Genomic DNA, 24,896 nt, shown 5'->3' with positions numbered 1-24,896 from the left:
ATATTGAGCTGGATTAAAGAGTCCGGATGGGATCGAGTTTTTTTCGAATCGGATGCTCAGATTCTTATTGTGTCCATTAACAATGCTTCGTTAGATGATTTATCACCTTTTGGTCTTTTGGTTCAAGATTGTAAATTGCTTCTATCCAGTTATGAGGAAGTAAGATGTGCTTTTATTCACAGGTCTGCGAATGATGTCGCTCATGTTCTAGCAACATCGGCTCATTCTGAGTCAAGTCAAGTTTGGGTTCATGTCCCTCCTCATATAGTTTCCTTGATCGCTTTGAGTTAATAATATTTCTTTCATTTTAAAAAAAAAAAAAAAGTCTCAATGAGAATATGACATATTATTTATATATATTTTTTAAGTATATAGTTTTTAATTAAAAATTATACATACATGCATATATATACACATATATAAATATTTATTAACACTTAAAAGTATATTATATAATTAATACATGATTTAACCATATAATTAAGGATTATAAGGTAATTTAATAAATTTATAAATGAAATTATTTAGAATATATATATATATATAACTAATCCAACTTATTCCTAATTTTTTTAATGATTAATGATGTGGCAGTCTGATAATGATTAACACCTCAATCATTTGAAAAAGAAAATAAAGATAATAAAACAATAGTAGGTAAAATTTAGACAAATAGTATCAGGGCACGTCAGCAACAACTCTTCCAATTTTTATATTCCAAGGAATTGACCCTTGACAATGTCTTTGTATTTAATATTTAATTTTTTTTAGGTAGGGTTTGGGCAACCCCATTAATCACGATCATGCACGTAGGCATCTTCTAGATCCAAATTTTTAGCCCTAGAACCAGTTCAAAGGATCAAGAATGTTGAATTTCCCCAACAAAAGACAAAACAGAGAAAACAACATATACATGAAGAAATTCACATCATTACTCTATTGAATTTGGGCTTTATTTTCTTTTAATTTTCATGTTTGGTGAGTTAGAATTGCGAGGAATGTGAATGCTTTGCAGGAAACTATCTGAAGAGGAGAAAGAAAAGGTCTCTTTATTTTGAATTTGTTTTTCATGTTTAAGGAAAGTGATTCGCAAGAATCTGCGTTTTATCAAGATTCTTGTTCCAGAAAAGTTTGGCAAGATTTCAAATCTTGATTATATGATCTTCTGTGAGTAATCTTTATTGGAGGAGGATTTGAAAGATGGAAGAAAATAGTAAGTGAAAGAAGGTGATTGATCGGAGTTGGATATATAGAGAAGAAATTGCTTGACAGTGAAAGGTGTTTGGAAGAGAATCAAGAAAATAGATATGAGTGGAAAAGATCCGGTGAAGCTTGATGATGACCAACTGGCGGAGCTACGCGAAATATTCCGATCGTTTGATCGGAATAAGGACGGCAGCTTGACGCAACTGGAACTGGGATCATTACTTCGATCACTTGGTCTAAAACCAAGCGAAGACCAGTTGGAGGCCTTGACACAGAAAGCAGACAAGAACAACAATGGTTTGATTGAGTTCTCGGAGTTTGTAGCCCTTGTGGAGCCTGACCTTCTTCAGACTAAATGTCCCTACACAGAGGATCAATTGAAGAAGATATTTAGCATGTTTGATAGGGATGGTAATGGATATATAACTCCGGCGGAGTTGGCTCATTCCATGGCCAAGTTGGGTCATGCTTTGACGGCTGAAGAGTTGACGGGGATGATCAAGGAGGCAGATACAGATGGTGATGGGTGTATCAATTTTCAGGAGTTTGCTCAAGCTATTACCTCTGCTGCTTTTGACAATTCTTGGTGCTGAAGGTATTGAGATCAATTGGCTTTTTACCCCCTTTTTCCTTGCTTTTTATAGTATGTTTGGAAGCTAAGAAAAATGGGGAAAAGAAAACAGAAACAGAAACTATACTTCAGGATTATTTGCATTTTTGTTGGTTTGGTGAGTGGTAGGTGAAAACTTTGGGTTTCTGTGGGTTTGCAAATTATTTATTTTGACACCTTTCATGAATTTTCTTAGGTACCAAGCAGGACAAATCGGTGCATCACAAAAGATATTGGTCAGTCTATTTTTCCTGTGCAGAATCTTTAGAAATACATGCTTGTTCTGTTCTTGTTTTAAACTGCAGTGTTTGGTTTTTTGCATTTTGCAATCATCTGTTGCCTTGCATTACTCAGTTTTGATGTGAGAAGGAAATATGAGAGGACAACGGATTGGATTGGTGGTTTTTGTGTAAGAATTCTGTAATAATTGCTGCCCATGTAAATTAAATTAGTTCTGATCTGATATCACATTATGGTTTTGCATTTGCGCTGTATTTATGAAAGGAAGAATGCAAGGTATTGATGGTTTTACCTAAAATCCTTGAGCAATAATTGAGATGCTTAGTCATTTGGGCAAAAGAGAAGCATAGATTTGCAATTGGCGTTTGATATTGCTTCTTGGATGTTTAGACATGCCTTGAATTTCCAGGGATGCTAACCATGGAGGCACTTATATCATCTTCAACAAAGTCATATGTGGGCTTTCAGTTATGTAGTTTCTTTGTTGTGTTCTATATATTTCCTTCTTTGATTGAATCAAAATGCCTTTTGAGTATTCAACTCATTGAGCTCCTGCAATGACTGCATATTTTTCACTTGTGCGGGTGCACTTTAGCTGAAATACGACAGTATTTTATCATATGTGGGCTTGACTTTGAACATGTGAATGAGTATTCTTAGTTGAAATGCGACGGTAAGCATTCTTGGTTCCCTCTATTGCCCAACTTTGGAGTCCAACTCTTGTGGAGCCTACAGAAACAGACTAGGCATCAAATTCCGTGGCTTACTTCTTTTGATTTTCCTGAAGACCTACTCGTCAAAAGAGAAAGTCGGTCATGGCTCGTGAGCATCTATTTCTATTTGCTGCAAACTATCCACTCATGCAGCCTAGTTGAACCTCGCTTAAATTCGCGGAGTCAATTGTGCAGAATTTATCCGCACAACCAGCTTGCCTTCCCAAAATTTTGCTACACATTTAAACAAGATCCCAACTCAAGGATATCTCAAGATTAGACTTTCGAATCGCTTTCCTCCAAAAAATCCAAATTCAAGATTACAACGTCTAATGCAGGCCATGTGCTGATTTAACCAAAACATGAAAGGAAATAGCTATACAGGGAAATTAGCTGAAATCTTTAATTATGACCCCCCAAAACAGTTAGTTCATAACAATATCACGTAGAGATAAACAAAAAAAAAACTGCTGTTTTTTTTCATCACAAATATGCCTGGCGAGTTCGACAAAGCCATGCACCAACCATTTCCAAAATATTAGGAAAGCACAGGTAATGTTCACATGCTCAGATCCAAACTCCATATGAAGATATCTACATAAACTTCGCCTAAATAAAAGACCAAATCTCATTAATGTGGGCTCTTGGACATCTGCTCACTCATATTTGGAGAGTAAGACTCATGAATTTGGGTGTAACCTTCTGCTCTTCGACTCTGTTCCTCTTCAGCCGAAACCTTCTCTTTTGTCTTCTGCCCCACGTCCCCTGCTGCCTTAGCTACTCTCTTGAATGCACCGGTGACCCATGAAGCCCCAGTTAAAACATAACGGTTCTTCATTATAGCAGATCCAGCATTACTGACTGTCTGCTCAGCAGCTGCAATGGCTGATTTTGTTGTCTCAGAAACTCGAAACTTCTCATCCACTTCCCTCATTTTGTCATTTACAAGGACTGTGCCGGCAGTAATTTTCTCACTCAAACCAATCTTTTGATCCAAAGAAGCAACTTTAGAGGTGGCAGTTGATGTGAACCGGTGCTTCTCATCAAAAGCCTTTGCCTGGTTGAGGGCATCTTTTCCTAGAATGAAGCCCTTAGCAAGCATGCTGCTTACAATATCCTCAGCCTTCTGTATAGCAGATTCACGACCAGGTGCAGTTGTCTTCTCTGTTGGCTGTGGGATCATATTTAATTCATGACATTGGAAACTATTTAGAACTGAAAAACATTGCCTTCATGCTATTAAAAACTATTCTTAACGACTCAATAAATTGTATTACAGTAGTGGGGACTGAAGCAGCAGCAGGCAGTTTGTAATCTGGAGCCAGTTCTATTACGACTGACTGATCAACTATAGTAGCCCCCTGAAAAATATCAAGCAAATTATTCATGTGAGACAAGTTTATATTTATCACTATAAAGAAAATAAAAAGAAAAAATGAGAGAGAAGAAGATGATAAAATAAAACAATACTGGACCACATATATGCATAAGGTTCTTCAAATTAGACCAAAACTTTGCAGGATGTTCATGAACAAATCAAGTAAACCAACTCTTTTTGCAGGAATAATGGAACAAAATAGGAAAGGGCAAAGGGGGCAAGCTAATAAACCAAGTGACAAGCATTAAATGGCATCTAACCAACCAAAGATAGTGCAAAATCATAGAAACGGTGCTAGATTAACAAGTTGATAAAAGATAAAGAAAAAGATTATTAATGACTGACAACAAAATGGACAAAAATAAAACCTAGTGGGTTTGGACCACAATGAAATAAATGGCAGGCATGCTTAAATACTTAAACAACATTAACTATGTTAAGTGCACAGAGATGAATTACATCTAAACTTCGAGTCAACTTTTCAGCAAAAAAGTTCTAAAACAATGCACCACAGAAATAGATGGAATTCGAAAGAGCATGGCATGTGTACAGGCCAAAGTTATATTTACATGGGGTATAGGTTGCTGGCAACAGAGACCAGGTATTTTAACAAGAAAAAAAAGGTATGGGAAGGCATGGTCAAACAATAGATGGCACAAACCAAGCATCAGTCCACAGTGATACACATCAAACAGCTTCAAAGGAAGACATATGTTACAGCTAAAACCCATGTCAGATTTTGAAGGTTAAATTTGTATTTGGATAAAAAATAATCATTTTGGAGGTCTTGACAAACTGTCCAAGGCAGGAGCTAGGGTAACTTTCAGAAATTCCTAACCCAATAACCTAAATCTGTTTTCAAAAGCAGTAAGAGAAGAGATAAAGAATGTATTTCTACTCATTTATTCAAGAGTATACAGTAGCTTATATATGCGGTTCTGTTCCTATAACTAAGGGAATACAAAATACAAACACACTTAAATAAGATATTTACAGCTAATACTATCTTAACAGAACTTATCATTAACACCCCCTCGCAAGCTATGAATTCCGTTGTAGAATTCGAAGCTTGGTTTTATGCTGAAGAAACCGAGAAGTTGATAATGGTTTTGTAAAAATATCAGCAAGCTGATCAAGAGAAGAAATATATTGAACAGCAATGTTACCAGCCTTGACTTGCTCTCTCACAAAGTGAAAGTCAACCTCAATGTGCTTTGTTCGTGCTTTGAAACAAGGATTCACAGCTAAATAAGAAGCCCCTATATTATCACACCAAATAATAGTGGGATTTGGAGTGGGTTGCTTCAATTCTTTGAGTAAAGACCGAATCCAAATAATTTCAGCAGTTGTATTGGCAACAGCTCGGTACTCAGCTTCAGTTGAAGAACGAGCCACAGTCGGTTGTTTCTTGGCTGACCAAGAAATAAGATTCGGTCCCAAATAAAGAGCAAATCCTCCAGTAGAACGACGATCATGTGCACTGCCAGCCCAATCGGCATCACAAAAGGCTTGTAATCGTTTATCACTGGATGGAGTTATATATAAGCCATGATGAATAGTATCGTTGACATAACGGAGCACTCGTTTACAGGCTGCCCAATGAGTATTCGTTGGTGCTGAAAGAAATTGACAAAGCTTGTTCACAGCAAAAGCAAGATCAGGTCGTGTAAGACAAGCGTATTGCAACGCACCAACCGTTCGCCGATAAAGATTAGGATCTGCCATTGGTTCTCCATCATTTATCTGCAATTGACAAGTAGTAGCCATAGGAGATTTGACTGAAGTAGCTTTGTCCATTTTTGTGGCTAGAAGAAGATCGTGAAGATACTTATGTTGGGAAAGAAGTATCCCGTTGGGAAGATGGTGAACTTCAATGCCCAGAAAATAATGAAGTATTCCAAGATCACGAAGCTGGAATTCTGCAGCAATTAAAGAAATACACTCCTGTACTACCAAATCAGTGCTCCCAGTGATGATAATATCATCTACATAAAGTAGAATATAAAGAACGTTACCCCCTTGTTCCCGGATAAACAGAGAAGAATCTGTATGAGAACCTGTAAATCCAATAGTAAACAAAAATGAACTCAAACGTTGAAACCATGCTCGTGGGGCCTGCTTGAGTCCATAAATTGATTTATTCAGTTTACACACAAATTGAGGGCAACGAGAATCAGAAAACCCAGGAGGCTGTGACATGTAAACAGTTTCCTCCAAATAGCCATTAAGAAATGCATTGGATATGTCTAATTGACGAATAGACCAATCAAGTGAAACGGCCAGAGAAAGAACAATGCGAATTGTTGTAGGTTTAATAACAGGACTGAAGGTAGCAGCATAGTCAATACCTTCAACCTGATTATAACCCTTCGCCACCAAACGAGCTTTGCATCGCTCAACAGAACCATCAGGATTCTTCTTAACTTTAAACACCCATTTGCAACCCACAATGTTGGTATGAGGTGGTTTTGGAACAAGTTCCCATGTCTTATGCTGAATTAATGCCGAAATCTCCTTACTCATCGCATCACGCCAAACTGGAATGTTGATAGCTTTAGAATAACAAGTGGGTTCAGTCAACTCACATTGATTCTGCTCCACAGCAGTATGAAAAGCAAAATTGCGTTTCTTGGGATTTACCCGAAGCATCATTGTATGAGTTCTGCGAGGCGGAGGTGGAGGTGGAGGCGGAGGTGGAGTTGAAGCTGGGGTGGAAATAATTGCAACAGCAGCAGGAGTATCCTTACTAACAGAATGACTATTAGCAGCAGAAGTGGTGGGAGATTCACAAACTAAGGCTGCCGGTATTGGTGTATTTGGAACCATAAGTTCAGTATTACGAACAGGCAAAGGCTGTGAGCTAACATCACCAGAACTTGGTACCGGAGAAGTAAGTGAAGCAGTCACAGTAAGCCATGGTGAAGGATCAAAATGACAACCAGGTTTGCCAAGTATTGAAGATTTAGCAACATTAGCTTCTTTGTACAAAAAACGATGCTCATCAACCCGAACATGCCTGCTAAGATAAATTCTTTGATCAGATGGATTAAAACATATATAGCCATAATGATCACTAGAATACCCAAGAAAAACACAAGCTGCTGTCCGAAAAGAAAATTTGTGTTGGTTGAAAGGCCGGAGTAAAGGATACATAGTGCACCCAAAGACTCGTAGAAAATTATAATCTGGTGGTTTACCAAATAATTTCTGAAACGGAGAATTCTTGTCAAGTACTGGAGAAGGCAATCGATTAACCAAATAAGCAGCGGTAGTCATTGCAAAATTCCAAAACCGAAATGGAACTGAAGAGTGGGCAAGTAAAGCCAAACAGGTATCAACAACATGACGTATCTTCCGTTCAACAGTGCCATTTTGCTGATGAGTATGTGGACAGGTAATCCGATGATGGATACCATGATCAGTAAGATACTTATTAATAGAACGGAACTCCCCACCCCAATCAGATTGGAAGCTTTGCATTTTAGTATCAAATTGGCGCTCTACCAGTGTGTGAAACTTAACAAACACAGAATAGACATCACTCTTCCTTTTAACTGGAAACAGCCAACAAAAGCGGGAAAATTCATCAACAAATAATGCAAAATAGCGATCTCCAGTAAAGGAGAACTCAGGAGCTGGGCCCCAGACATCCCCATGTACAAGTTCAAAAGGCTTAGTTGCAACAGAACCAGTGGGTGATAAAGACAATTGTGTATGTTTTCCTAAGCAACAAGCCTCACAAAGTTGAGATGTTTGCTTTATTGAAGAACTAGACAAACGAAATTGAGAAATAATAAAAGAAACAGTTGAGTGCTGAGGATGACCCAAACGTGAGTGCCAATCTGGTGGAGTACTGCGAATGGAATTGAAAGCCCTTCTCTGTGAAACTAGTGGTAACGAAAACTTGTATACCCCATCTTCAGCTGGCCCTCTAAACAATACTTGTTTACTTGGCTTGTGCTTCACAACAAACCCAGCAGAGTCAAATTTAAAAGAACAATGATTATCAATAGCAAACTGATTAACAGACAGCAACTGATTTTGCATAGAAGGAACATGTAGAATGTTATTCAATTTAAGTTGAGCATGAGGAGTAGAAACAAAACGATTCCCAATATGCTTAATAGACAAACCAGAACCATTACCTACAGTAACCTTGTCCGGTCCCGTATACTCATCTGAAATATCAAGCGCGGCCAAGTCTGGTGTCATATGATGAGACGCAGCTGTATCTGCAAACCAGGTGTTAGAGTCTTGAGAAACATGAGTAGTGGCAGTATTTGCAGTAATCTTTGCTGTATCCTGGTCATATCGTTTCCTACACCATTTTGCTTGATGATTATTTAATCCGCAAATTTGACACGGATTAGGATACCAGCGTTTAGAACCACCAGAAGATCTATTAGAACCAGAGTTGCCAAAGTTACGATTAGAACCACGTTGTGACTGAGATTGACGTGACCCATTGTTGGTTTGCCTAGCAAGATTCGCCTGAATAGAAACAGAGCGGCTGGAACCCTGTATAAGAATTTCATGGGCCATTAACTGGCCAGAAAGTTCAGAGAAAGTGACCTTCATTTTGCTGGCGGAAAGCGTAGCAATTACTGGATGATACTCAGAAGGTAAGAGTCGAAAGATTGTAGCATTGAACTCATCAGTGGATATAGGGGTTCCGGCTGCAGAAAGTTCATCAGCAATCACCTTAGCCTCTCGCAAAAATTGAGAAATTGATTTATTACCAAATTGCAGATTTTGCAATGCAATATGTAACTGAACGCGCTTAGCGCTGTTGCTGGTCCCAAACGCCTCTGAGAGCGAAAGCCAGGCTTCATAAGCTGTTTCAATTCCCGTAACATAAGGCATGACTTCCTCTGTCAAAGAAGAACAGATCCAACTTAATAGTAGATGATCTTCGTGCATCCACTTGAGATAATCGGGATTTGGCTCAGCTTGATTAGTTGTTTGATTTGTTGTGATAGGAGCTGGTACAGATGATCCATCAATGTGCCGATTAAGATTATAACACTTGATAATTGGGAGAAACTGGGTTTTCCAAGCTAGGTAATTGGTTTCCTTCAATTTTAAAGAAAATGAAAGCTGAGCATGTGGTGGTGTGGAGAATAGGCTTGAGGTTTGAAGGGAAATAGAAGAAGACGGTGAAGAAGAAAGTACAGGAGCACTGGAATCAGTTGATTGGAGAGATGTTGTCATTATAGGATAGAAGGCTCTGATACCATAAGAGAAGAGATAAAGAATGTATTTCTACTCATTTATTCAAGAGTATACAGTAGCTTATATATGCGGTTCTGTTCCTATAACTAAGGGAATACAAAATACAAACACACTTAAATAAGATATTTACAGCTAATACTATCTTAACAGAACTTATCATTAACAAGCAGTAATACCATTCTTGTGAAAATAATAATATACTTAAAGAAGCATTAGAGGAAAGCAGCAACAACTTTGCTACAATTTTCGAGAAGCAATCTTAAGAGAATGGTGGAAGCAAAGGCCTAATTTTCTAAGGCGTGAGATCTATCATACCTGCCATAACTGATTCAGCAAGAATGAAGACAAATAATCTAACAACTATCACATTATCGTAAGCATGTATCTTGTACCGGTGAAAAGTTAATTTGATATATTTATGGTAAAACAAAAGGGCTTGCAAGTTGCAAGGTATTGAGATGGGAATGCACCGAAAGAAGAACAGCAGTCTCTGCCCCTTGTGGATCTCTGAAGGTAACATATGCGATTTGAGACCGCTCAGTTTCACTGAAAATCAAAATCAGAAGATACTTATCAACATAAATAGCATATGCACACCATCCACAAACAATTATAAACCCGATTCCGCTTGCAACAAAGGAGCTCACAACTAAGAACACCAAAAAATTACTTTCTTTTCATGTGCTAAGCAGCCAACATGTGGATACAAAGAAAAAGGACAAAGATAAATTGAAATAACTTCAAAAAAACAAACCTATGCAATTCGACATAATCAATATCACCAGAAAAAGAAAAGAACTCCTTTATATCTTGCTCTGTTGCTCCTAAGGAAACATTGCTAACTTTCACTGTTCTGATCTGTAACGACAGGGAAGGAATAATCAATAATCAAATCCACCAATCTAGCTAAACATAAATCATATTAAGGAAACAAATGATAACAGGTGAATGCTTAGAACGTGCATACTACTACCACAATCAATAAGCACCAACAAGATATTAAGCAAAACCTAAATCATTTTCACACCTTCAATTTCTCAACAAAAAATTCAAGAACAACTTAAAAGGCCAAAAAAAAAATACGAATCTCAAATAGACCAAAAGAAATTTTGATATAGAAGATAAAGGATTATCAAGTACTAACCGACATGGAGAGTAATCGCAGAGGCAAATCAACCGAAAACTTCTGAAGATGATTCCTTTGGTACAGAGAGAAAGAGGGAGGGTTTTATCAGTGATTTTTCTTCGCACAAAATTATCATTCGGGCAAGTTAAGGAAAGTAGCTAATTTTATTCTGTGACACGTCATTGAATAACTTCCAAAGTTTAACGCTTCATAGATATTGTACACTATTTTGATGAAGAGGAAAGGATATACAGCTGTCCATGATGTACTACCATCGTAAGCTGGATGCACGTAACCATCAAATGGCCTATTGTAGACAAATGAAAGATAAGTTGACCTGCCAGAATGAGGTCACGCCGTTTTCATTTTCGAGGTATGTTTAGTTAAGGTTTATGTCAAAATAGTCCCTTAAGTTTTACATAATTAATAATTAGACGCCATATTTTGAAAATTAAATTATTTCTATAATTCAATTATATATCAATAATTTAGTGGCTTAGTATATTTTTAGAGTAATTAATAATATAATACTTAAGAATTAGAAAAAATTATAATTTAGATTTTATTTTTTAAATTAATTAACAATATAGCATTCGACTAAAATTTAAAATGTAATTTTTTTTTTGAAATAAGTTAATTTTTAAATTTTTATTCTGTTAATAAAATAATTTTTTATTAAATTTACTATTAATAAATTATAATTTGAATAAGTTAATTTAAAATAAAAAAAATTAAATTGTTATAGATGTTAAGATTATAGAGATTAAATTATTAAAAAAAATTAAAATTTAAAGAAATTAAATTATTATAATTTAATCTTAAAAATTAAATTATTTTTCTTTAAAAATATTGAAATTAAATGGTATATTTTATCAAATTTCTGATAAAATATTATAAATTATCCTATTTATTAACATATTCTGCGAATCCATCCATAAAACACAGCTCATGCAAGAAAAAGTTTTCTTTCTTTCCATGATAGTCATGTGATGTCCTAACTCCCTCCTCTCCATGATCCATTACACGATGCCCTCTTCTCACTCCCTCTCTTTAGTCATATGCTTTCTTTCCCGGAAATCACGAGTTTCCCCTTTTTTTAAGTCTTTTTAGATATACTTTTCCGTCGATTTTCTTTTCCCCTTTTCAGTTAAGTTTTTCTCTTGATGTAATTTAATTTCAATAAATTTATTTTTTTAATTTTTAATTTATTAAATTCATTTTGATATTGAACTAAAATGATTGAGCCTTGCATATATTAGTCTTACGTTAAGGTCCAGCTTTCACTTTTTTTCGGTGACCCATGTTGTACAAGTGGCGAAAAACAGTAGGCTCCAAAATCTTCCAGGTTGAATCCTTGGGCATGGTTTTATTAGGTTAGGCTGGGCTTGGGGCTGGACTTTATATGATTTTGGGCTTTTAGTTATTTTATGTATTTGACCTTTTTTATTTTTCTGAATTGTAATGTGACTTACTCTTCTTAATGAATATTATCTACATTTAAAAAAAAAAAAACTTCCTTTTTTAGAGTTAACTATTTAAGTTTACTATTAATTTTTTTTAATATTTTTTAAAAAATTATTAGTTTCATAAGATAAAAATTATTAATAAAAAATATTTTTGTTTATAAATTATATAAATAATCGAAATGATTTTAAACTAAAACTTACATAAAAATTAAATATGAAAATCATTAATCAATTTCAAAATTAAACAAAATAACCTTTACGTTCCCCTAATGTCTGCAGGCAACCAGGGAGTCCCTTAGAAGAGCAACACATAACACACGGGAAATTTTTATTTTCTGTAAAAAATCTATACAATCACTAATGTTTTTTTTTTCTCCTTAAAAATATTTTAAAAAATATTAATTAATAATTATATTTTATTTATTATAATTAATATTTTTTTATAATTTTAAAAATTATGGCTTTTTATACCATAACTATAAATTATTATTTTAATACAAATAATATTTTTTTTTAAAATATTATTTAATCTTTATATTATAAAAATATTATTAATTAATTTTTTAATTTAAAAAATTAATATAAAAAATTATTAATCAATTAATTTTTTAATTTAAAAAAGTAATTAATAATATATTTTTTAAATATTTGAAGGAATATAATTATTTAAAAAAATTAATAATTTTTTTAAAATATTAAAAATATTTTAATATACTTTTTAAAATTGATAGGTTATTACTACACACAAATCTATTTTCCCTTTTTTATATACATTACCATTTAATATACAGGAAATATTTTAATTGAGTGGATGCATCATTTTACGATCCAAACGGGACCTTGCGAATTGCGGGTCCCACCAAGAAGCTTCTTCCCAGATTGACTTGGACGCTAAAGCTACAAGTAGATTCAACTTCAATTCCAATTAACCTTCTCCAATTAACCTTCTCGTCTCCTTCAATTCTATCAAACGCCGTCCTTCCAAAATCTGAAACTCAAATTGAACCTGTTCTTCAATTCGTTTATTATACTCACCAGGTAATCTCCTCCCCACCACTACTTCCTTTTAAGGGCCATCAGCATCATGAGCTTTCAAGATCTTGAGGCTGGAAGGCCTTTCCTGCAAAAGAAGCCTAAAGAAAAAGACCCTTCTCAAGCTGTTGCCGCTGGGATTTTCCAAATGAACACCGCCGTCTACTCCTTCAACCGCCTCGTTAATTCCCTCGGAACTCCCAAGGATACCATCGAATTGCGAGAGAAACTGTTAAGTATTATGATTCTTTGCTTTTCTTGTACGCGGTTGTGAGTTCTTTCAAATTTAATGATCTGGGAGATGGAATTTGTTGTTTATTAGTATTGGGTTCTTGGTTTTGAGGTTTTACTGCTTTATCGGGTTGGATTTTGATAGTAACGTTATTGAACTGGTTTTTTTGTTCTTGTTCTGCAATTGTTTTTACGTTTGTTTTTCTCAGTTTTAATATCGCTGTTAGAACTACTTCTTATGCCTTTGACTCCGTCCTTACACCGGATTCACTTCATTGGCAGGCACAAGACAAGACAACATATTGGAGAACTGGTGAAAGAAACCTCTGCTAAACTTAAGCAAGCGAGTGAAACTGATCATTATGAAGAAGTTAGTGTAAGTGCACACTTTCTGCTGTAGGCCATTTTTGCTAAGAAAAAAAAAATCAGAAATAGGGATTTTGATTAATGCTGATAATAGTCAATATTTAAATATTGAGCTACCCTATTAAAGATAAACATTCCTCTAATTTGCTCCTGGACAATGTTAGCTTGTTTTACTGCTGGTAACAGGGACATCCTCCTACCTTGATGAACTAAGTCCGCATAAGAATTTCTTGTATTGCTGCTTCTTTTTCTCCTGATTATTGTATCCAATCAAGTGTTGCAATGGACAATCTTAACATGCTGTTGTTATTTCTGATAGTAACTCTGGTTTCTTCAAGCTCAACTGTCAATTTTACTTTCCCTGCCTCTTTTCTACTTTTTCCCACAATAGATTCCTTTGGACCTTATAATGCACTAATTCTATGCCGTTATTGTGGTTCAGTTCTCTCTTACAAGACTTGTCAAATTTATTGTTTCAGTACGCAAAGAGTGCTACTTTGTTCTTGTTGGGATTGTTCTTCTTTCTCTGCTTACTCTCCACCTTGTTCTGTTGTTTTTACTGTATACTTGTAGATATTCATCCCCCCTTTGCCAACAACATCCTCGATAAGTTAGGAGAGATCTGTGTATCTATTTGTTCAGTTGTTATTGTTAAAGGTTTGGAGGTGTTGGGATATGTTTTTTATTCAAACTTCTTCTTTGCACTCCAGCCTGCCAAAAAGATCAGTGATGCTAAGCTTGCAAAAGAGTTTAGGAATGCTCTTAACGAATTTCAGAAGTCCCAAAGGCTTGCAGCTGAGAGGGAAACTATGTATGCTCCTTACGTTCCCAAAATTCTTCCATCCAGGTAACTGTTTTCTTGATTTAATAGATGCTTATATCCCTCTTTGTTTGAAGAGCTTGACATAATGCTTCTGATATGTCATTGTGTATGATAATTAGCTGATGTTATGCTTAATATTAGGAAACAGGAAGGACATTCCTGTTTTATATCTAGAAATTCATGGGAGTGAATTTGAAAAGAGCCCACCTTTTAACAGTTTTACGTTAAGTGGAAGCTTTCAAGATTTAAACTTACGTTCTTGAGATTACAAACCAATGATTTTTTTCTGTTTAACTGAGCAGCTACCCTAGTGAAATTCGTAACATATATCCCCCTCCAAAAAAAAATCCAAACCTAGATGTCTTAAGAGTACGTCAGATCTGAATGCAAGTTGTTAATGTTGTCGATTATCTTAGTTCTCTATATTATTTATCTTACAAGAATGATTTGTATAAAAATTTGTCAGACATGAGATCCTACTGAAACATTATTAAGTTGGGAAGGAAGTGAAAGTGTTGAAGCATAAATGTGTCTAAACATTCACTAGTTAGTTTAAAGTAATGTTTTCCGACCTATTTGTTTATGTTTTAGTTGGAATTTAGCACTTAATTCATGTTTAGCAATTCCATCAGATAAAAAACTTTTTAAATGCATCATAAGGATATCATTCTTACATGAAGGTCAACTGAGACTTTGTTGAGGTTGAAATGCAGTGAGGCGGTGAAATATATATTATGTAATTAATGTGTCTATTCCTTGCTTACGCTCATAAATTAGTTTGAAACAATAATTTTAGAGCTATGTATATTCGTAGTTATTTAAGGCGCTAGGTAATCTAAGGTGCGAAATGATCCTTGGGTACAAGCGCAAGGCACATGCATGCACTTGAATGTGGCAAGGCTCCCAATTTAAATTTAGTAAAGTTAAAAAATAATAGATATAGAAAAATACACAAAATATTTTTGAAATCAACAAAATCTTATAGATATTAATGTCCTAAAAACTGAAATTAAAGAAGAAACAAGGGGATTTTGTGTAACAGAAGTTTGATTGTTCCTTAAGCTGATTGGATATAGAGTGTACAGAGTTCACAAAATAGGAAGATATATTAAATAAGAATATTGACAGATCCTAGGGCTAATTAGGATTCTTGTTACAACAACTAATAAAGCAAGGATTATGGCAATAATTGGAAGTACCTTAACAGTCCCTTTTAAGCTGGAGTGGACATTTTATCTGCCCCAAGCGTGTTACAAATATATTCTATCTGAGAACCTCTAAAAGATTTGGTAAAAACATGTGCTAACTGATCATGGAATTGCAAAACTGGAAGCAATACATCATGCATTTTTTATGCAGCCAGCTGAACAAATTTAGTTCCTTACTTCCTGTTAGCAGGCTTCATCTGATATAAAGAATTTTTGGTATGGCTGCACAGTCTTCATGCTCATATGAATAAACAGTTGGAAATTAGCATAAACTGAAAGCACTACATCCTGCAGCTTGGCTACAGCCAGCGCTAACTTAGTTTGATTCTTTAGTTTCTGTTGGTATGCTTCATCTGATATATAAAAAAAAATTGGTATGGCTGCCCAGTCTTCTTCCTTATATGACCAAACAGTTGGAGATCAGCATAAACTGGAAATTTTCTGCAATGATACTAATCCTTAAATACAGCTGAGGTGGTTTGGCACTGTATGGATTAATTACTTGATCACATCATATGTCCCAACCATTAAACTTCGCACTTGATTGAAAATTTTGCTAGCACTAGTCTCTTGTCAATAATTTTTCTTGTCTTTTTGTAGATCTGTGATTTCAACTGCATACTTTAATTAAATAATTGATATATGTTCTGCAGCTATCATGCCCATGAGCCTGATGAAAATTCATCAAGGAGTTCTATGCAGCAATCTCTTCTTGTAGAATCTAGAAGGTGAGCAATGTTTTAATTTTTTTCCTGTATTTCTTGCTCACTTGTAATATGTGTGTGTTCTATTTGTTAGCTCCCAAGTATTAATTTGCACTTAGGTGATACGCGATCACTGAAGACCCTATTGTTGAATGGTTCTTTTGGATCCATTATTACTTTTAAAGTCTTATGGGAAAGTCATAGTTTCTCTATGTTTTCCTACCTTGCTGAGGAGGCGTGGAGTAAAATGGCTGTTTTAGTGATACATAAAAGAAACTTTAGTGAAGTAAAAGGAAAAAAAGTTGCATTCTGCTTTTGTTTTGTTGGTTGTACTTCAAAATGTGAAAGGAAATTCCTTTTTCCTTGGTAATACTCTATCAAAAGCAGAAAAAAACCGCCATTGCTCAGGCATTCTTTGTTTTAGAAAAAAGCTATAGAATTCCATGTGTTTATGGATGAGGACACTCACTGTTTCTTGAAGTTCAATCTCTTTTCTGAATGATTTATACATTCAAAAGGAACTGTGAATCAGGGGGAAAAAAAAAAAGCTTACGCAAGCCACAAGTAAATATCCCTAATATTCCCTATCAATGGGTTCTAAATTTTTTGTTTTGACTTAATTTGATTTTTCCTTTTTGTAAGGACCATGACTAGACTCTAGAGATTCATAGGCTTTTGAAGTAATGATAGGTTCTGCACGGCATTGCTAAATTTCTTAAATTGGGAAATTACATGTTTGGCAATCTTATCTCAAAAGTGCTAGGGCTTTTAGTTTTGTACTTAGTGTTCTTATTATGTTTGCTGAGAGATGTAACTTCCTAGATGAGGCAGGTATTTTAAAGGTGAATTCAAGTCGGTGAGAAATGGAAGTATGCCTTCCGAAGTAATACGTACACCATTAAATTTGAGTGCCTTTTGTGCATTTGCAACTTGTATACACTGGTCCCATAATCAGTTATTTTCTATCGTAATTTTGTAGACAAGAGATTGTATTGTTGGACAATGAGATTGCTTTTAATGACGCTATTATTGAAGAACGGGAGCAGGGGATTAAAGAAGTGCAGCAACAGATTAGTGAAGTGAATGAGATATTCAAAGATCTAGCTGTTTTGGTACATGAGCAAGGAGTTATGATTGGTGAGTCCTATGTCTTGTTGTCTGGACAGCATTATATTCCTAATTTTCAAAAATCCACCCCCCCCCCCCCCCCTTGTGTTTCTTTATGATGAACAATTTTAAATTGTTTTCCTTGTAGATGATATTGGTTCTAACATTGAGAGCTCTCATGCTGCAACTGTGCAAGCTACTTCCCAACTTGCAAAAGCTTCCAAGCTCCAAAGATCAAATTCTTCCATGGTAAAGTTTAATTCGTACAAAATTTCTTCTTTATTGGTATGAGTCTGCTTTTGCTATATTAATTGAAATTATGCTGGATAAATATACATATATGCTGATAGTCATGCACTTAAGTTTTTTGTTATTGTAAAACCCATATGAGACAAAAGAAAAAAAAATGGGGCCCACTAGAAAAAAAAAAGGAAAGAAGATAAAATGAGGATTTAGAACCCTCATCTTGCTCTGAGTTTCGGGAGAGTCCCGAAACCAGATTTCTTCCCCCACTCCTTTTCATATATATATATATATATATATATATAAATTCTCTCAATCTATCTTCTTTCTTCCATCTTTCATTTTAATCCTTCAATCTAAACCAAAACCCCAAATTAGTTTTTGTTTTAGTTTCTTTAAACCAAAACTCTAACCTAAAACCCATTTTCCTCTCTTTTGGGCATCAAGGTTTAATAGGTAATGTTCTCTCATTTTCCTTGTAGATTTATTAAATTAGAGGATTAGACTATTAAGTTGTAGAAATTAAAATGTACTTCTTAGGTGAATTGTAATTGAGCTCTAGAGGGAGAATTGATCTGTCAAATGTTACAATTGGCATTTATTATTTTGCTCAAACGCTGAATGCAGTTTATGAAATTCAAATAGAATGCCTAGAGATATTGGTTTTGGTTTATAGATGATATTGTGTTTAGCTTTTCTCTAGGCAGATGCCATGTCCTTCAGATTCTGTTTGGTGTCTAACCTATATCAAAGGTGCTTCAAATTGGTGATCCAGCACTGTTGATTTTTCATACTGGTTTAATATTCAATTGAACGAGGCAAATGTCACATGGTCAAGTTCTGAATTCTCTCATCTGATGCTAATTTAACTAGATGGTTATTCAAACTCGTCTTGCTTTTGGTTTCACAATACTCAGCTAGCATGGTGTTAAGCAGTGTTAATTTTGTTGCTATCCAACATTCTTTCTCTTTCTCATGTAATTGTATATTCTTATGTACTAGCTATTTTCCTGTAAGAAATTGTTGTTTTAAGTTTCTTGGGATGGATTCATGGTGAAAAATTTAAGCTTAATTCAGTTGTAACAAAGATTATTTAACCCTATGCATTTATTTATTTCCTTCCTCTGCTTTTCCTTTTCCCCTGGAAGAAGCAATTAACATGAGAACTTTGTCATGCAGTTCTGCTTACTCCTTGTGATCTTTGGAATCATTCTGCTCATTGTCATTATAGTAGTTGTGGCTTGAGCAGCATATTTTGTTGTCATCATCTAAGCTTAATACGAAGCAGGGTGTCCTTCTGTGATCTCCTTGGTGGTGTTGTTTTTCATCATCTCCTGGTTGACCTGAGCTAGATGAATTTACTCACCTCATAGCACAGATCAGTCCACCATTCTGGACTATACACAAATGGTCGTTCATGTACAGTTTTCAAGTTCGCAAGAGGCTGAATTCCTCTTACGCTGACTACTTCAACTATGTATTGTATAAATTTATCCTCCTTTATGATCAGTAATCAAAAGGAAATGATTTGTGATTCATATTTCATTGAATTATTTTCTTTCCGCTCAGTTGTCAGTTTGTCACGCCCATGTATCATTGAAGTTTTTTCTCCCTGCAATTTAGTGTATCATTTATATCCGTAATGTTGATGCTAAAGGAAATGTTAAAATTTCTCTTGCCCATCTCTTTGTTGATGTAGATTGCCATAGGCAAGTTACAGAATGTCGCTTTGGTGTACATGTATCAATTACATTGGCTGTTGTAGTAAAACTTTCTGCACCTCTTGCCAGGGTATAGAATCGGGAACAAGTTCCTCTTAATCATGTAATTACAAGCTGCTGTTTTGTGAGTAGGCTCCATTATTTTCATGGTAAAAACTTCTATCATGTCGGAACTTGGGCCTTCAGTTTCGTTCTTGATCGCATGAATCTGGTCTAAGGTCCCAGTTACCATCTTAAGAGTTGGTGGATTTGGGAATCTTGGGTCTTTATCTGGTTGTTGCTTGCATGAATTAGCTCTAGGTTTCCCCAGCTACCTACTTGGTTAATCTTGTCAAAGCCAAAACGATATTCATTGTTTGAAGCGACAGAAGCGAAGTGCCTGGACAATGAGGCTCCTAGGCTAAGCAGAAGTACGCATGTCAAATGGATGGTTTGAACACTATAATTCCTGTACTTAAAAGTGTGAAGTTTTTCAATTACTGATGACAAATCATCGCAAGCACTCGCTGAAAGGGTTTATAGCTGTTTGTTTCGCTGACATTTTCACATGCAGAAAATGAAAAACTAGTACAGTAACTTCAATGCAACATCTTCAGAACTCAGGATAAGAGGTGCGGTTAGCTTCTTAGATGAACTATTAGGATGCGTGCTTTATTAACTATCCATCATATAAAATAATAGAACAGGCAACTGAGGCGCATGCATTTCAGTTGCCATGAAACACCTTGGATACGAAAATCTTTCTAATATTACTCTCATCTTAAATCATATGATAGTCCTATCATGGATTGATGATCCATGGGTTGATCAGTGTGCAGGGGAAGGAACCGAATCGTGCTTCTCCTGCAGAATTAAAGGCAGTAAATACCCTGAAATGCTGCAATAAAACTCATCAGTTGTAATATTGTACTCTTTCAAAATAACCAGGGAATGGGAAATTAATCATACTGAGGTGGTCTGCTAGGCGTCAAGTGAGAAGTCCCAAAGATATAGCAAGAGAAGTCTTGCATGAGTGTATTACATGCAGTGTCAAGGAGGTAATTCTCTTCATCACGGCCATAGGATGATCCCAGATGAGGTATCGGTTGAGAATTTACCTGTAAATATGCAGAGAAAAGTAAGCCTTAATTCTAGATGATTGATGCAGGTCCCAAGTTTCATTAGATTACATTCCACAAGGCTTTCTCCTGCCTCATCTCTTTTGAAAATCCAATATCTGTTGTTTCAGAAGTCATAAGCTGATTTGTTTCACCTTCATTCAAGACTGGATTGTGAGTCCTCTGATAGGGATTCTGATTTTCGAGATCGCAAGCAGCCAGGGTGCGACGAAGTTCCTCTTCACCAGTAACCGGCATTGGTTTTTTAAATAGTTTACGGAGAACGAAAGCCCTCTATACAAGAAGGAACGACAAAATGATAGAATAAAATCGATCTAGAGAAGCAAGAGAAGACAGACAAATGAACTTTTATGCCGAAATTGCAGAGATGTAATCCACTGGTTAGGTAAATTAATAGCTGCAGAGAATTCATGGATGATCCACCCAGTTCTTTGCCTCTAGGAGCACGGCCTATCTAGAAAACGAAAGTTCTTTTTGTACCAATCTCTTCCTGTGCATCTCTAATTTTGCGTTTTCTACCGGTGTTTTTCCAGTATCCAACTTCTGTTGTCTCTCTAGGCCATCTGCTACGGCAAGGATGAAAGAAATACCATTCTTCCTCCTCGAGTTCGCTCCTGAATACTCTACATAAATTGGGAGATCAAAAGGATCAAATTAAAGCAGAGATGCAAGATGATCAAGTACTTAGAAAAACCTTACGGGGTAGATCCCAAGGCTCACGCTTGTAGATGTCAAGTTCAGGAATTCTACGGACTTGGTGATCATGGCCAAGCAACATTAGCTTGAGAAAATGATCCACCAGTTCCTTCTCCTTGGGACGGGAACCTGCTCCGACATCTTGTACTGATTCTGAAGGAGATGTTGTGCTTGTCATCCTCTTAGTCACCCTATTTATACCTGCAAGAAATGGGCTAAAGTTAAGACAATGCAAGCCGCTACAGGAAGAAGAATTAATAGTAAAGAACAGGGAAAGAATCACTTACTCGACAGAAAACATATATTTCATTCCTCTTCCTAAAACAGAAACTCAGGAGGTTGGCTTCTGAATGAGAGACCAAATGTAGAAACTTGCGAGCTCTATCTGCGTGCAAGTGCAAAGTGGAGAGAGACATCCCAAGTCTCTGCCTTAGAGGGGGAGCAAGAATGGCCGAAAGTAAAAAACTTATCTGGACACGTCCACATAAACTCAAGGCATATGAATGTGGATTCTATCGTGATAAAATCAAATGGGATCTGATTTCTCGTAGAAAAGATCCACTCAAATCGCCTCTAAAGTTTTCTGATTGGCGATAGAAATTTCTGAGCATGTTCTATGAGGAATCTATTAATTTTACATTTATGCTTTACCTTTTCTTTGTGTATTGATCCTTTTGAAATACAGTTTAAATAAGAATGACTCACAAAAATAAAGGCAAAAGACTTGACTGACCTAGTTGATTGGAGGGGAAGTGACAGAGACTTTCCCATGGCTGCCTCTACAAGTAATTGGGGTCCACAAACCTCCATTACAGGTGGAGATCATTCCAGAGTAGCCAATGACAAGACAGCATTGTGGGTAACTTGTGTTTCAAGCAAATTGTGGGTAACTTGTGTTTCAAGCAAAGAATGACGGTATTGAGTGATTTCAGCATGCATGTATTCATTCAGCAAATGCAAGCTTTTGAGTCCTTGAGGTTAATTAATGAAAGTTTTCAGATACCAAATTAAAGCTTTTGGAGTCGAGAAAGGAAGAGCTGTGAGTAGAAACACAGAATTGCATTCATGCAGATTGATTAATTGATAGTCTATGTTTGTACAGGGGTCACGTGTCCTGTTATTTCTTTTTTACTTTGTTGTTCTATAGTGACGCATAACTATCTCTGTCATCTGTCCATGTTATGCAAATTTGTACGTACGGACGTATTTACCTTTCTATTCTCGTCAGACGATTATTTAATTCTCCTTCGATGTCCGTGCTGATAGGACTGTGGCGTAACTGGACCTATTCTCCAACTCCCCCATCATATCAAAAGGGCTAGGCTCTCCTTTAATGGGTCTAGACCTCGGTCAGTCCGACCTTCTTTAGCTGCGAATTGGATGTTTTGTGATGGGTCAGCCTGTTTAATGGATTCTAGTGGATTTTTGGGCCGGCCTCATTTCTTCGAGGCTCAATTTTGGTTCGAATACCAAAGTCCCCAGTCATCCACTTTAAATAAATTGATTTACTTTTTAAAATTTAGATTTAATTGAAATAGGAACAATAATCATAACTACTTTAAAATCAGACCGGAAGTGGACAGAAACTGTTTTCATATGTTAAAAATCAGATTAGTTTCCGTTTGATCTGCAAATCAAATCGAATTGCCGCTTCCACACCGTAATCACCCCTTGCTCAGGCCTACATATATAGTTATAATATAACTAGTCTTAAGTAAAAAAAAAACATAGTTTACATATAATAAATGGATAGATATATATCAAAGATACTTTATTCAATATCAGCAGAGCATGCATGGAACTGAAACATTCTTACATCGAGGAAGATAACAAAATAGCAAGAAGCTAAAAGTAACGCAAACACACTGGAGTTGAGATGATCTCTCTTATTATACATCATACTAATTTGAACGTCACCCTCTTTTCATGTTTGTTATATGCTCAAACTCAGTAGGTGTTCCCACAGAACTGATCTTATGCTTCGTTTCAGAACATGGGACTGCCGAAAATATCATAAAACAGGCCTTGCTCTGCTGCCGCTGCCACAGGCACAGGCAAGTTATCTGATGTGTAGCTCTGCCCAGTCCAGCCATGGAATGATTCCGGATATGGCGCTAGTTCAGGACCTTCCTGTAAGAAAAATGACAGAAGAGCAGCTAAGCATTAGTTTCTTGATAACTGATGATTTTCTCATGTTTGCTTCTTTTATTTTCACCTGTTGTGGAATTCCATTCTCTGTTACTTGGTTTTCAGGACTCATAGACCAGCTTGTTTCACCATTATCGAAGCTTGAATGGTTAGCCATATGATGGGAATCAGAGGCAGCCATACTGTAACCATGCCCATTACCATTACAGCTTGACAGATAACCTTCATTTTCTGACCTATCAATTAATTTACACAGAATAATACTCCGCTGCACAGTTTGCAAGACAAAAACAGGATGAAGAATTCATTGATTCACATAAACAGAAGAACACAATTTCATAAATAAGGTAAATTACACTTTTTAATTCCTGAATTTTAAGTAATTAACGGATTGATATAGAAATATTTTTAAAATTAAACACTTAAAATTTTATATTTTCAGTCCATCTAAAAATTAATTTTATTAAAATTAAACACTTAAACTCATGCGTCCAATAGCAACATGCACATACCTGGTGGTCTGGCAAACAAGTTGCAGTGATTTCGTGCATCTTCCAGGAGGTCTTAACCCCGTTAGGAGTGCGACCTGTATAGTAAACCAAGAATGTTTTTGTACCAATCTCTTCCTGCTGTCTATCCTTAATCTTGCTTCCTTTGCCGGTGACTTTGTAGTATCCAGCTTTGGTCGTCCTGCTGTTTGGTTCTTGGCGATAACGAAAGCAATACCATTCGCGATCATACGAGTTCACTCCCAAGAACTCTGCAGCACATGCATGGTAACTCTGAAAAGATGGTGGGGAAAGTGAAGAATGCATGCACTGGGCAAAATTTACTTACGAGCTAACTCCCAAGGCTCGAAATTGTTGATATTAATTACTGGGATTCTTGGATCATCGTAGCCGTGTATTTTTGCTACCAGCAGTTGCAATAATTCCTTGTCGTTTGGGCGAATCAATGCTCCAAGTTGGTATGGTGCTTGCATCTTTTGAAGTCACCACCTGCAAGAAAACTGTAACTATAAGATACCAAGAAGAAGAAGAAGAAGAAGTTCAGAGAAGGTAATGCTAAGTCGCTGAATATAGAGAGAGAGAGAAAATTAATTGCATACAAGAAATGAAAGAGAGGAAGCGAAGTGAGAGCTAAGGATGTGTTTCCAAGGAAAGCAAGCAATAAGCAAAGCAGTTTATATAGAAAGCATGTCTCTGCTTCAAAGAGAAGGTTAGTGAAAAAGGAAACAATCGAGTGAGACGTTGTGAACATTCGCGAACTCTTTGTTAGCGCGTTGTTAAAAATTTCCATAACGTGTTACTGAAGCTAATGGGGACCAATTTCTCATTTTTTTTATGTGTAATTTTAAGATTTTATTATAATGAATTTAAATAAATCACATCATAATTGTCAGATAAATCTAAAATATTTGATAAAAAAAAAAGATAGATCTAAAATATTAATAATCAAAATTTATACAAATTAGGGTAAGCAAATTTTTCCTATCAAACTTATCCAACTCTAATTAACGTGTAGTTTC

General features: G+C 35.8%; 4 protein-coding genes and 1 long non-coding RNA gene across 6 annotated transcripts; 2 read left to right on the top strand and 3 right to left on the bottom strand.

Annotated features, from left to right (window-relative positions):
* Window positions 1-800: 800 nt before the first annotated feature.
* Window positions 801-2,600, top strand: LOC110622966 (probable calcium-binding protein CML18). The gene is made up of 2 exons (XM_021767736.2): window positions 801-1,801; window positions 2,013-2,600. The coding sequence occupies exon 1, from the start codon at window positions 1,308-1,310 to the stop codon at window positions 1,797-1,799; it is 492 nt and encodes a 163-aa protein (XP_021623428.1). The 5' UTR covers window positions 801-1,307; the 3' UTR covers window positions 1,800-1,801; window positions 2,013-2,600.
* Window positions 2,601-3,148: 548 nt separating this feature from the next.
* On the bottom strand, window positions 3,149-10,685 carry LOC110622964 (binding partner of ACD11 1). Its single transcript, XM_021767735.2, has 5 exons — window positions 10,524-10,685; window positions 10,134-10,237; window positions 9,850-9,925; window positions 4,047-4,130; window positions 3,149-3,940 (listed from the first exon to the last, which is right to left on the bottom strand). Exons 1-5 carry the CDS (start codon window positions 10,527-10,529, stop codon window positions 3,401-3,403), a joined length of 810 nt encoding a protein of 269 aa, XP_021623427.1. The 5' UTR covers window positions 10,530-10,685; the 3' UTR covers window positions 3,149-3,400.
* A 2,173-nt stretch (window positions 10,686-12,858) lies between these two features.
* LOC110623103 (syntaxin-22) lies at window positions 12,859-19,223 on the top strand. Its single transcript, XM_021767987.2, has 7 exons — window positions 12,859-13,234; window positions 13,517-13,610; window positions 14,311-14,447; window positions 16,285-16,359; window positions 17,315-17,472; window positions 17,591-17,691; window positions 18,865-19,223. Exons 1-7 carry the CDS (start codon window positions 13,056-13,058, stop codon window positions 18,928-18,930), a joined length of 810 nt encoding a protein of 269 aa, XP_021623679.1. The 5' UTR covers window positions 12,859-13,055; the 3' UTR covers window positions 18,931-19,223.
* Window positions 19,224-19,334: 111 nt separating this feature from the next.
* LOC110623104 lies at window positions 19,335-20,829 on the bottom strand. Its single transcript, XR_006352051.1, has 2 exons — window positions 20,355-20,829; window positions 19,335-20,249 (listed from the first exon to the last, which is right to left on the bottom strand). It is a non-coding gene; the product is annotated as an uncharacterized LOC110623104 (long non-coding RNA).
* A 2,147-nt stretch (window positions 20,830-22,976) lies between these two features.
* Window positions 22,977-24,622, bottom strand: LOC110623528 (NAC domain-containing protein 69). 2 transcript variants are annotated; one of them, XM_021768512.2, is made up of 5 exons: window positions 24,477-24,622; window positions 24,206-24,366; window positions 23,881-24,128; window positions 23,436-23,636; window positions 22,977-23,350 (listed from the first exon to the last, which is right to left on the bottom strand). In XM_021768512.2, the coding sequence occupies exons 2-5, from the start codon at window positions 24,348-24,350 to the stop codon at window positions 23,207-23,209; spliced, it is 738 nt and encodes a 245-aa protein (XP_021624204.1). In that variant the 5' UTR covers window positions 24,351-24,366; window positions 24,477-24,622; the 3' UTR covers window positions 22,977-23,206. The 2 variants fall into 2 exon arrangements, with proteins under 2 accessions (XP_021624204.1, XP_043815920.1); XM_043959985.1 differs by lacking the exon at window positions 24,477-24,622 and having other exon boundaries at window positions 24,206-24,463.
* Window positions 24,623-24,896: the final 274 nt, after the last annotated feature.

Source organism: Manihot esculenta, chromosome 9 (genome assembly GCF_001659605.2).
Source record: "Manihot esculenta cultivar AM560-2 chromosome 9, M.esculenta_v8, whole genome shotgun sequence".
In the NCBI taxonomy this organism is placed as follows: Eukaryota; Viridiplantae; Streptophyta; class Magnoliopsida; order Malpighiales; family Euphorbiaceae; genus Manihot; species Manihot esculenta.
The sequence above is the reverse complement of the archived record's forward strand: the minus strand, read 5'-3'. Positions and strand labels throughout refer to the sequence as shown.